Source organism: Leucopleurus acutus, assembly GCF_964270905.1.
Source record: "Leucopleurus acutus genome assembly, chromosome: 13".
NCBI classification, from domain to species: domain Eukaryota; kingdom Metazoa; phylum Chordata; class Mammalia; order Artiodactyla; family Delphinidae; genus Leucopleurus; species Leucopleurus acutus.
In genome coordinates, this window is record NC_139155.1 from 74,795,289 (window position 1) to 74,808,370 (window position 13,082).

Here is a 13,082-nt window from a genome sequence, read left to right on the forward strand (position 1 = left end):
AATTATACCTCAATTGAAAAAAAAAAAACCACCTGAAAATAGCCAGTGCTGAGAAGGAAGTGGAATAATTGGAACTGTTACACATTGCTGGTGGGATACAAAATAGGTTTGAAACTTTCTTACAAAGTTAAACTACACAACCCAGCCAATCCTACTTGTAAGTATTCTAACCCAAGAGAAATGAAAACATGTCCACACAAAACCCTGTATGTGAATGTTAATAGTGGCTTTATTCATAATCTCCAATAATTATAAACAACCCAAATATCTTTCAATGGGTATTATTTTAGAATAAACAGTGACACACTGATACAATAGAATGCTGACTGACAAAAGAACTACTGAACCATTAATGTGAACAAATGTCACAGATATTATGCCACAGAACATATTACATGATGTTCTGGAAAAGACAAAACTAGAAAAACAAAAATTTTATCAGTGGTTACTAGGAGTGGAAACTGACTTTTGGAAGGAACTCCGGTGGTGCTTCCCAAACTGCAGAGGCCACTGCACACACAAAAAACCAATTCTACCAAATGTAAATTATCAATAAAATAACTTAAAAAACCCATGTCTAATGACACATCATTTTAGGGAGCCTGTAGGGTAACGGGCACTCCTATACATGAGTATAAATTGGTACAACCTCCATGGAGGGCAGTTGGCACCACCTACCAAAACTGCCTAAATCCTGACTCAGCAAAAAGCTACTTCTTACCTGATGCTTGCTCATCTGTATGCACACTGCACGTTACTCACTACATCGCACTCTGTTACCCAGCACTTTCTGAAAGTTTGCTTTAACCGAAAGAACTTCATTTGTACCTGTCTTTTTAACTGGAAAAAAATCAAGATTTTCACTTTTATGAAAAAAGGCAAAGGGGGAAAACAGCGGTTTTGTTTTGCAGAGAGCCACTAGAGATGGCAGCATGTCTGGGCAGTGGGAGTGGCACCGCCAAGCTCCTTCCCTGGAACTACACTCTGACATCTCAGCATCCAGAGCTGTCACTTTGAACTGTGAGCATCTGTGTTTTATCCCATTTTATGCCTCTGTTAGCAAGATGTGTCATAAGGTAATTTCTTCACTTTATGTCATTTTGGCTTACAAAAAGTTTCAGAAGCATACTCTACTTTTGGATAGCAGGGGAAACCAGTATAATTACAAATGACGGAAACCCAAATATCCATAGAATGCACTACTACACTATGCAGCAGTAAAGATGGACACTTCCTATGGAATAATCAAATTCATTTGTTATCTATATAACAGCATGTACTGCACATGGGGCTTTTGGTTAAAAACAGGGAAAGGTAAATAATTATACTAATTTGTTGTGTATGCTTTAAGAAACTCGATACACAAGAAACTAATAGTAATGACTATGGAGCGGGGCTGAATTGGGCAGAAATGGATGTTAAGTCATGGAAAGGGAGGAAAGTTTGTGGCCTGAGAGCCCACACTTGTTTCTTATCCATGTACTGTTAGTACTGACCTGTTGTTCAGTGATAGCTGTGGAAATGCCACGACTTTGTATTGGTAGGTGCCGGGTGAAAAAGCTGAGAAGACACTTAGGAAGCTAAGGATGTTGATCCAAAGAGGGGATTCCACTGCAGCTGATAGCACTCCCCTCCAATCCCACTCCTCTTAGTAGAGGCTAACATCCCATCAAGTTGGCTGAGCCATACCACACCTTCAGGCAGATTAAAAAAAGAAAAAAGACACAAAGGAAATGGACCCAATTATTTAATTAGGTTCTTTATAAAAAGTTTAGAACACTACTTTGTGAGGATAAATTCCGTTTGTAAGAGCGAACACAGAGCGGAGGTAGCCCTGGAGCTGAGGAACAGCTTTGATTCTTCGCAGAATTTGTGAGTCCACAGCTTTCTGATCAACCTTCCGCTGCTCTGTAATCTCGTATTTCTAAAGAAAAAGAAAAATCATTAAAAAAAAATGGGCACAAGTACCAAACTCCACATTAACTAAGAAATCCTACATCACAAGTACTCAATCCCAGGAATATTTAGAAGGCAATTTTTAAAAATTAATTATTTTTATTTTTGGTTGTGTTAGGTCTTCGTTGCTGCACACAGGCCTTCTCTAGTTGTGGCGAGCGGGGGCTACTCTTCGTTGTGGTGCGCGGGCTTCTCATTGTGGTAGCTTCTCTTGTTGCAGAACATGGGCTTAGCTGTTCCGCAGCATGTGGGATCTTCCTGGACCAGGGCTCGAATCCGTGTCCCTTGCATTGGCAGGTGGATTTTTAACCACTGCGCCACCAGGGAAGTCCCTAGAAGTCAACTTTGATAATTCTTTCCTTGGAGAGCTCTGAAATACAACCTATTTTTAATATAATAATAGCAACTCTTGGGCTTCCCTGGTGGCGCAGTGGTTAAGAATCCACCTGCCAGTGCAGGGGAACGCGGATTTGAGCCCTGGTCAGGGAAGTTCCCACATGCCGTGGAGCAACTAAGGCCATGTGCCACAACTACTGAGCCTGCGCTCCAGAGCCCATGCTCCGCAACAAGAGAAGCCACCGCAATGAGAATCCCACGCACCACAACAAAGAGTAGCCCCCGCTCGGCACAACCAGAGAAAAGCCCATGCACAGCAACGATGACCCAATGCAGCCAAAAATAAAATAATTAGCAGAATCTGGAAAAATATTATTTCCCAGGTAGTCCTCATTATTTACAGCTTTTCTTTTCCCAACAATTCTTAACCTTGTTTATTTTCACTCCCAAGTAGGAGAGCCAGAGCTATTAGAGGCAAAGACAGAAATAGCTTACCTCTCTCTCTGTGTCGAAGATCTCACCTTCCTGGTGCCTGGGCTTACGCAGTTTCTTCTTCTTGAAGTAAGCATCAGTGAGATGTTCTGGGATTTTCACACCACTGATATCAATTTTGGTGGAAGTGGCAATGACAAATTTCTGGTGTGTTCTCCGCAGAGGAACTCGATTGAGGGACAGAGGCCCTAAGGGGGGAAAATATAGTGAGGGGAAAGGGGATACAAAGATTCAAGAACTGACTGGATTTGAAGAAACCTGTTGAAGTTCTAACTTTTCTCTGGATCCAAAGAAATTCCAAACTGCTTTCTACTGTCAGCATCAAGGCTTTTTTCAAGATCTCAGTTTGTCCAAGGCTCCCCCTATCCTCAAATTTTAAAGTTACCCAGATTAGGAGAGAGCATAGTCACTTATACAGATTGGTCAAAAATCACTGGTCCTTGAGGACAAATTTAAACTGAGCACTGTTTTTTGGAGTAAACAGTTCACTTTTCCCCTATCCAGGAACTCCATCCTGGTGCCAAGGGCAGACCAATTACAAGTCTTATGAAGGATGCATTCCTAGGAGTTAGTAGCCAACCATTCTGCATTTTAGGTGGCAGTTATACCTGGTGATACGTTGCCACACAAACTTTAAATACCTGCTTCCTCAGAACTCCCGTGTACGTAAGGCAATGAAATAGGGCAAAGAATCTCATGACACTGAAACTTCTATTTAGGTGGGAGCAAAGTGTATACTTCAAGCATTTAAAAACACATGCTTCAGGACTTCCCTGGTGGTCCAGTGGGTAAGATTCTGCGCTTCCAATGCAGGAGGTCTGGGTTCGTTCCCTGGTCGGGGAACTAGATCCCACAAGCATGCCACAACTAATGATCCTACGTGCCACAATGAAGATCCCGCGTGCCACAATGAAGATCCCACATGCCACAGCTAAGATCAGGCACACCCAAAATAAATATTAAAAAAAATATTTTTTTTAAATAAAAATACAACCTTCAGAAGAGTAAATCCCAAGAGTTTTCATCACAAGGAAAAAAGTTTTTTCTTTTATCTAAATGCGAAGATGGATATTGAACCTATTGTGGTAATTATTTCACAATATATGTAAATCAAACCATCATGTTGTACACCTTAAACTCACAAGAGTGATGCATATAAATTATTTCTCAGTAAAACTGAAGGTGGGGAGACCTGCAAATTTCAGAGTATATTAAATCCAAGGATCTTCTTACCAGTCACAAGTAGCAAGCCACTGCTCAGCTGCTTCAGGAAAATGACCCTCTGTAGATTAAAAAGAAATGCTAGATGGTTCCACAAATTAGAAACTGACTTCTGAATTAATCAAATCACAGGTTCCTAAATTTGGTAAAAAAGGAAATTTCTACATATGCATATGTGCAGCAGTTCTGGAAGTAACTTACCAAACTAATAACAGGGGTGACTCTAGGATACGAGCAGTACTTTTGTGTGCTTGATTTTTAATGAGCAGCCACTACTTTTAACATTAAAAAAAAACGAGTACCCTTTAACTAAGTAATTCTATCCCTGCAAATCCATCCTAAGAAGTTAACTCAAATACATAAACATTTTTGGGTACAGGGACATCTGAATCACTTGTAACAAGTAGTATTACCAACGACAGGAATTGGTAATAAGTTATTGTCTATTATTGACTAAACACGTTATGATAGTGACTGGGTTGTTGGTTTTGTTATGGATCACTCTCACCTCTCCCACAGAACCTCTTGCTGCTAACTGCAGTTCACACAGATAAACAAATCCTATCCAGAGAACAAACTTATTAGGATCAAGTACTCCAGGTACCTCAAGTGTCATGCTCTGCTCACCTTGCCTCTGTGGCGCCCAGTGAGGATAATCAGAATGGTTCCAGGAGTGATGCTAGCACGCAGTTTTCTCACATGCTTACTGAAGGGTTTTTTGCCGTGACTCAACAGCTTTCGCGGCACATCTTCAGTAGGATAATACCTAGGCTGGAGAGAGCCCATAGGTCCAACTTATTTAAATAATCTAATCAAGTCAGTAGAGCTGGTTGTGAGGTCAGTGAAACCTTCACTACAATCCTGTAGTTACTTGAAACACTTTATTCACACTACTGCATTTTCACTTCTAATATTTTAAAGGTAGAAAAGATCAACGCTGCTTCAATAGCTTTACATGCAAAACATAGGGTGGAATCCATTTAACTGAAGGAGCTGTGTCCAAGCAAAGAGGGAAAGCATCAAGCAAGTTACCTTTGTAAATTTGGAATAAACCAAACTTTAGAGATTACATGGCAAGCTATCATTATACACTGTTGTGTAGCAGTGATTCTCAAGTTTTTCTGGGGTCCCTACTTCTCCAGAAACACACGCCTGACACAATTTTGTATGTTATGAAAAAAGGCATGGCTTGTTTTCCAACTCAAATTAAGTGTGTTCATATGCTTCACATTAACATGCATCACTTCCATCTTATCCATAAAGAATAAATTGTATAAAATCATAGACATTAGTTTAGATCAAGACTGCCAGTTCATTTATTGTAAAAATAAGACCCCACACAGGGCTTCCCTGGTGGCACAGTGGTTAAGAATCCGCCTGCCAATGCAGGGGACACGGGTTCGAGCCCTGGTCTGGGAAGATCCCACATGCCGCGGAGCAACTAAACCCGAGCGCCCCAACTATTGAGTCTGCGCTCTAGGGCCCGCGAGCCGCAACTACTGAGCCTATGAGCCACAACTACTGAAGCCCCCGTGCCTCGAGCCTGTGCTCCAGAGAAGCCCCTGCACCGCAACGAAGAGTAGCCCCCTCTCTCTGCCACTAGAGAAAGCCCGCGCACAGCAACGAAGACCCAATGCAGCCAAAAATAAATAAATTAATTTTTTAAAAAGACCCCACACAAAGACTCTTTCGCTTATGACAAGTAACTCAAAATAATCTATTTCTAACTGTATCATTTTAGTGGACGGTCTTTCTTTTACCACAAACGTTAATACCTAATAGAAAAATCAGCTCACAAAACCTGTGACAAGAAGAAATCAAAGCGCCATTTTCCCTCTGGTGCAGTAATATTCAACTGTGAAGAGTGTAATACATCTTCAATAGTCCCATAATGGAAATCACAGAGCAAACCTTTATTTTTCACAGAGAAAGCACTGGGTCTTGTGCATGGTAAAGAGGGGCCAAGAAACACCCACTCTAGTGGACAAATGTTCTACAGGTCTGGGCGCATCCTAGGCTCTACGTATGGTAAGTCTCACAACAACCCTGTGAGTCAAAACTTTATTCCCATTTTACAAGAAACAAAAACACAGAAGAGTAACTCTATTTAAGAACAGTAAATAATAAAGCGAAGTTGCAAACCCAGAACTATTCTCCATTAATAATCCTCTGGTAAACATACACTTCTAAAACCTGAGCACACACACAAAAATCCTCACAGGAGGGCTTCCCTGGTGGCACAGGGGTTAACAATCGCCTGGTAATGCAGGGTACATGGGTTTGAGACCTGGACGGGGAAGATCCCACATGCCACGGAGCAACTAAGCCTGTGCGCCACACCAAGAGTGTGCTACAGTTGTGTGTAGAGTTGTGGCTCTACAGCTCACGAGCCACAACTACTGAAGCCCGTGCTCCACACCAAGAGAAGCCACCGCAATAAGAAGCCCGCGCACCGCAACGAAGAGCAGCCCCCGCTCACCGCAACTAGAGAAAGCCTGAACGCAGCAACCAAGACCGAATGCAGCCAAAAATAAATAAATAAATAACCCTCACAGGATTCAAGCTTCAACTAAACACCCAAATTACAATCTCCTCCAAATCTTACCATTTTGCGAAGTTTAACCACCCGGGTACCACCATTCTTGTCACCACCAACTGGTTTTGTGACAGTAGCAAGAACCTTCACCTTCTTTTTCTTTTCAACCTAGAAGGACACAAATGCGTCAAAAAGTCAGACAAACGTTTTAATGTTAAGACATAATGCTCAGGGCTTCCCCTCATCCCTTACCTTGGATTTAGCTGCTGAATACTTCCTCTTGTACAAGGCCTTTCTGGAATACATAGCCGATCGGGAATATCTGCCAATTCCTCTGACCAGGACAGGGTTTCGGCTGCAGTGGGGCTTCCCCTTCTTAACCTGCTTCACCTTTTTAACCTTGCCACCAGCATCAGCCTTCTTGGCTTCAGGTTTTTTCTCCTTAGTATCTGGCTTCTCAGGCTTTTCACCCGCCATCTACCAATACATATATTTTTTAAAAAGGCATTTCACCAATTATCTCATAGCTATACATCGACAGGCCTCCCAGACTGCAAGTCCTTGTCCTCCTTCTCCATCCTTTACATCCCTCCCACTATAAGATACAGGCCTTCCTCCAAATCGCCACACATCTGCAACACTATCCATAAATGGTTAACTTTTGGGTTGTCTCCCCAATACAGTATAACCTTCTTGACGATTTGAATATATCTCACAACTATTATTTGTTCGCTACATATATTTAGAGGTCAAAAGTCCCTATTCCATTATTTGTTTTACGAATTAGAAATCCTAGACTTAGTTTTAACAATCTCCACAGCCAGAAAGCAGCGAAGCTGTAACCTGAAACCGTTTGCTTTCAGGACTTTTGCTCTTATCAGACTGTCTCACTCAAGAAATTCCGTTTAGGAGGCGAAGACACACACACACAAATGGCCCAAACTCAGGCCAAACTGAAAAAAGCGAAGCCCAGCAGGCGACTTCCGGCCGCGGACGTCGGGAGACGGGAAAAGTTGCACTTGTCTTCAGTCTCAAATCCACAACGTGGCGGAGACGAGCTCGGCGTCGTCTTTTGGAACCCAGGTCCCGAATTCAGAGCGCGCGCCGCCACCCTTGTCCCTGCTGCCCCACTGGCCCGCTACGAATCCCTGGAGGGGCCCTGTTTCCCCAGCCCGGGAGGGTGGCGAGCAACCGGAGCCCCGGAGCCTCTGCAGCATTCCACCTCACACTGTTCGTGCCCCACAGCACCCTCTTCGTGCCCCACCGTAAACCCAAGCGAGAGAAATGAAGGGTCTGGGAGGCCTCCCAACTGGCCCTGAGCGTGTCCGACCCCTGCAGTTGTCGACTTGATACCCTCCTGGTTAAGATGGCGAAGGATTGGGATCCTGAAATAGAGTCTTGCAGAGAGGGGACGCCATTCTTACCTTGCAAGATGGGAAAGAGAACTAAGACACCGGCTTCCGGTCTATAAGCAATCACGGGAGGTGTCGAGTCTCACTTCCTTCCGAGTCAGGGGTATCATGGGAAATGTAGTTTTTCCTCGTTCGTACTGTAAACAGAGCTAATTTTCTCAATAGGAGGCGAAAGTGGAGAAATTTTTTTCTGAAAATGCTTCATTTTATAGACCAATAGAATTCTCAAAGTACTTTTGGGAACCGGCATAAAGTTGAAACTTTTTATATTTGCTTACCTGTGCTATACAATAGGAAAAAAGCTAGAATTTAAAATGAATAAAATATATTCCTGTTCTGAAGAACACACATTCAAGGGAAAAGCAAACAGGTAAATTAATAATTGTAAGTTATTTCTTCTGGGAGATTTAGGAAAGTTTTGCACCAGAGTTTGTTTTTGTGTTGGATTTGGAAGAATAGATACAAATTTGGCAGATGAAAGTGTCAATTGGAACAATAAATGCAAGAGGCATGGAGGCATCAAAGAGCATGGTTGTTTATTCCCTCTACAAGCATTTCTGGCCACTTTGTACTCTATTTCTTCACTTCTAAAATGGAGATAACCATATCTACCTCACAGGGTTTCGGGGAAGATTAAATAAGTTAATGTACATAAAATCACTAAGAATGGGCTTCCCTGGTGGCGCAGTGGTTGAAAGTCCGCCTGCTGATGCAGGGGACACCGGTTCGTGCCCCGGTCCGGGAAGATCCCACATGCCGCGGAGCGGCTGGGCCCGTGAACCATGGCCGCTGAGCCTGTGCGTCCGGAGCCTGTGCTCCGCAACGGGAGAGGCCACAACAGTGAGAGGCCCGCGTACCACAAAAAAAAAAAAAAAAAATCACTAAGAATGGTATTTGATGCATGGTAACAGCTAAATAAATGTTAGTTCTTGTTGTCACCACCACCAGCATCACCATGTACATCATGGTTGTGGATGATGTAATGGAGCAGGACCCTGTGGGATCTTACTATGTGCCAAGTATTCTGCTAAAAGTTATACACCAGGGATAAATAAGAGCAATGCTGTATGCTATGTGCCTAGAACTGTTCTATGAGCCTTGCTTTATTTTATTTAATCCTCCCAAAAATTCTATAGAGGATACTATTATGAGGAAACTGGAACTCAAAGAGGTGCAGTAACTTGCCCACAGCATGGATCTGATCCATAGAGTGCACTCTTTTTTTTTTTTTTTTTTTTTTTGGCGGTGCGCGGGCCTCTCACTGCTGTGGCCTCTCTCGTTGCGGAGCACAGGCTCCGGACGCACAGGCTCAGCGGCCATGGCTCACGGGCCCAGCCGCTCCGCGACACGTGGGATCCTCCCGGACCGGGGCACGAACCCATGTCCCCTGCATCAGCAGGCAGACTCTCAACCACTGTGCCACCAGGGAAGCCCAGAGTGCACTCTTAATCAATAGTCTGTAAAGATTAAAGAGCTGACTAATGAACGTGAATAAGAGAGTTCTTTGCTCATATTAGAATTAAAAATAAGAATAGTTATTGTCTTTTGCAAAACAAACAGCACAGTATATCTTATAGTTTTTGTTTTTTAACTGCATCAAAGCCCTTAAGGTAACATGTACACAATGTGACATCTTTTGGCTTGAATTTTCCATTCTCTTCCATTTGTTGCTGGTGGCTAGAGCTTTTCACCTTGATGTATCCAAACCATCGTTTCCGTGTCCCCTGGAATCATGTAGCCTTTTTCTGGTTCTGGTTGACTGAGGATACATACATAGTGATCAGATGCTTCTGAAAGCCTCAGAGATTCCAGTGGGATCCTTCAGACTATAGTAAAGGCAGAATTGCCACGTTTGCTGAAACATGTGACTTCTAAACATGTCTGCCTCCCATACAGATTAAGGATGAGTGTGATCTTAATAGGCTGCATGTTATACCTGTAACCCAAAGTGGGTCCAGCTGCTCCCCGCTCAAAAGCCATTAAAGAGGCAAGGTTAGTGAAAAGGAAAGCTTGCTTTATTTTGGATGCCGACAACGCGGCAGGGGGAGGGGGTGGGGGGCACTCCTATCCAAAGGGCCGACTTCGCCCACACCCACCCCTGACAATCAAGGGCAAGAGTTTTTACAGGCTGAGGGAGGGGGCTACATATAGAAACAGCACAATCAGCTCTGACAGTCATCTTGAAATGGGTTTTCGGTGGTCTGAACAGTGTCATCTTGATTGTTTTAAGTACACTGAATCCTCAGTTCCAGGGCTGGTTTGTTCCCATTTTCTTGAGGCCAACTCTTGGAATCATGGCAGCTTATGTCATGGCTACAGTCTGGTCATCATGTAGTTAACTTCTTCCACCTGGTGGGGGTTTTAGTATCTATAAGACACTCACAGGATATGGCTCAGAATATCATCTGTAGTCTTTGAGAAGGAACGAAAGGTCCTTGACTTTGCTTACGGACTAAACTACTATTGTTTTCTCCTGTTTGACCGATTTTCTTTGCTTCTGCATTTTCTCACTTCTCTGATTAAACTTATTCTTTGTCTAAAGTTTTTCCACAGACAAAAGGCAGGCTGAGGACAAGTGGGGCAAGGACCATAGGGTCCTGCTCCGTTTCATACCCATTTAGGATTATTCACTGTCCAGGCATGTAATATTCTCAAGGAAAAGCTTAGGCACAGCTCTTTTTTGAGACTGGGAATGTCGGCACCTTTATTTGTCCAGCTTCCTGAACAAAACACCTCTTAGAAACTGCGACTATAGAAAACGTATCAGAGTGAATAAAGTGCAGAATTGTTTACTTGAGCACCTCAAAAATTCTGACAATCTCAGAGACTTTCACATAGTCAGTGCCCCAAAATGTTTGTGAAATGACTTGCCATTGAAATCAAAATATAATGAACACCCTCTTGTGTTTTTTTGCGGTATTGCAAAATTTAGCATTCGTTAGTTGGGAAAAATATCATCACTCTGTTATAAACGGTATGATTAAGCACCGGGTTTTGCCACTATAAAGTGCTCATAAATTTGTTCAGTGCTTTATTAATTACAAAGTAAACATTTTTGCAGACACTAAATCATTTTAAGCCTCAACACGACTTTCCTATGAGGTAGGACTTTAAGATGAAAAAACTGAGGCTTGATTACAATAAATGTCTTAGCCGAGGTCACACATACATTTACATTGAATCGTATCTCTTTGTGCTACAGAAAGACAGAAAACTAGTAGGCAGTTGTGCTGCAGAAAGGGTATTATCCTTCTAGCCAGGGATCACTTGCTATCTGATCTTATGATAAATCTCTGCACGTGAGTTTTCTTTTTTATAAAATGGGGATGATATTGACAATATTAATAATAACTCCCTAAAGTTTTTGAAGAAACTACAATTATTTTTATTGAAAAATGTGAAAGTGAAATATTATATTTATTGCATTATTTTTCGAACATCTTTATTGCAGTATAATTGCTTTACAATGTTGTGTTAGTTTCTGCTGTATAACAAAGTGAATCAGTTATATGTATACATATATCCCCATATCCCTTCCCTCTTGCGTCTCCCTCCCACCCTCCCTATCCCACCCCTCTAGGTGGTCACAAAGCACTGAGCTGATCTCCCTGTGCTATGCTGCTGCTTCCCACTAGCTATCTATTTTACATTTGGTAGTGTATACATGTCAATGCTACTCTCACTTCGTCCCAGCTTACCCTTCCCCCTCCCCGTGTCTTCAAGTCCATTCTCTATGTCTGCATCTTTATTCCTGTCCTGCCCCTAGGTTCATCAGAACCATTATTATTATTTTTTAGATTCCATATATATGTATGAGCATACAGTATTTGTTTTTCTCTTTCTGACTTACTTCACTCTGTATGACAGACTCTAGGTCCATCCACCTCACTACAAATAACTCAGTTTCATCTCTTTTATGGCTGAGTAATATTCCATTGTATATATGTGCCACATCTTTATCCATTCATCTGTTGCTGGACACTTAGGTTGCTTCCATGTCCTGGCTACTGTAAATAGTGCTGCAATGAATATTGTGGTACATGACTCATTTTGAATTATGGTTTTCTCAGGGTATATGCCCAGTAGTGAGATTGCTGGGTCATATGGTAGTTCTATTCTTAGCTTTTTAAGGAACCTCGATACTGCTCTCCATAGTGGCTGTATCAGTTTACATTCCCACCAACAGTTCAAGAGGGTTCCCTTTTCTCCACACCCTCTCCAGCATTTATTGTTTGTAGGTTTTTTGATGATGGCCATTCTGACCGTGTGAGGTGATACCTCAGTGTAGTTTTTGTTTGTTTGTTTGTTTGTTTTTGCGGTACACGGCCCTCTCACTGTTGTGGCCTCTCCTGTTGCGGAGCGCAGGCTCCGGACACACAGGCTCAGCGGCCATGGCTCACGGGCCCAGCCGCTCCGCGGCATGTGGGATCTTCCCGGACCGGGGCACGAACCCGTGTCCCCTGCATCGGCAGGCGGACTCTCAACCACTGCGCCACCAGGGAAGCTCCATCAATTTTGTTTATCTTCTCAAAGAACCAGCTTTTAGTTTTATTGATCTTTGCTACTGTTTCCTTCATTTCTTTTTCATTTATTTCTGATCTGAACTTTATGATTTCTTTCCTTCTGCTAACTTTGGAGTTTTTTTGTTCTTCTTTCTCTAATCACTTTAGGTGTAAGGTTAGATTGTTTATTTGAGATATTTCTTGTTTCTTGAGGTAGGATTGTATTGCTATAAACTTCCTTCTTAGAACTGCTTTTGCTGCATCCCATAGGTTTTGGGTTGTCATGTTTTCCTTTTCATTTGTTTCTAGGTATTTTTTGATTTCCTCTTTGATTTCTTCAGTGATCTCTTGGTTATTTAGTAGCATATTGTTTAGTCTCCATGTGTTTGTATTTTTTACAGTTTTTTTTTCCCGTCAATTGATATCTAGTCTCATAGTGTTGTGGTTGGAAAAGATACTTGATACGATTTCAGTTTTCTTAAATTTACCAAGGCTTGATTTGTGACCCAAGATATGATCTATCCTGGAGAATGTTCCAAGAGCACTTGAGAAGATGATGTATTCTGTTGTTTTTGGATGGAATGTCCTATAAATATCAATTAAGTCCATCTTGTTTAATGTATCATT

General features: G+C 42.3%; 1 protein-coding gene across 1 annotated transcript; it reads right to left on the reverse strand.

The window, feature by feature from the left end:
• Positions 1 to 447: 447 nt before the first annotated feature.
• Positions 448 to 7,018, reverse strand: RPL6 (ribosomal protein L6; the record flags this gene model as incomplete). The annotated part of the gene is made up of 6 exons (XM_082852781.1): positions 448 to 1,924; positions 2,788 to 2,972; positions 4,018 to 4,066; positions 4,633 to 4,776; positions 6,611 to 6,709; positions 6,794 to 7,018. The coding sequence occupies 6 exons, from the start codon at positions 7,016 to 7,018 to the stop codon at positions 1,772 to 1,774; spliced, it is 855 nt and encodes a 284-aa protein (XP_082708907.1). The 3' UTR covers positions 448 to 1,771.
• Between the last annotated feature and the right edge of the window lie 6,064 nt (positions 7,019 to 13,082).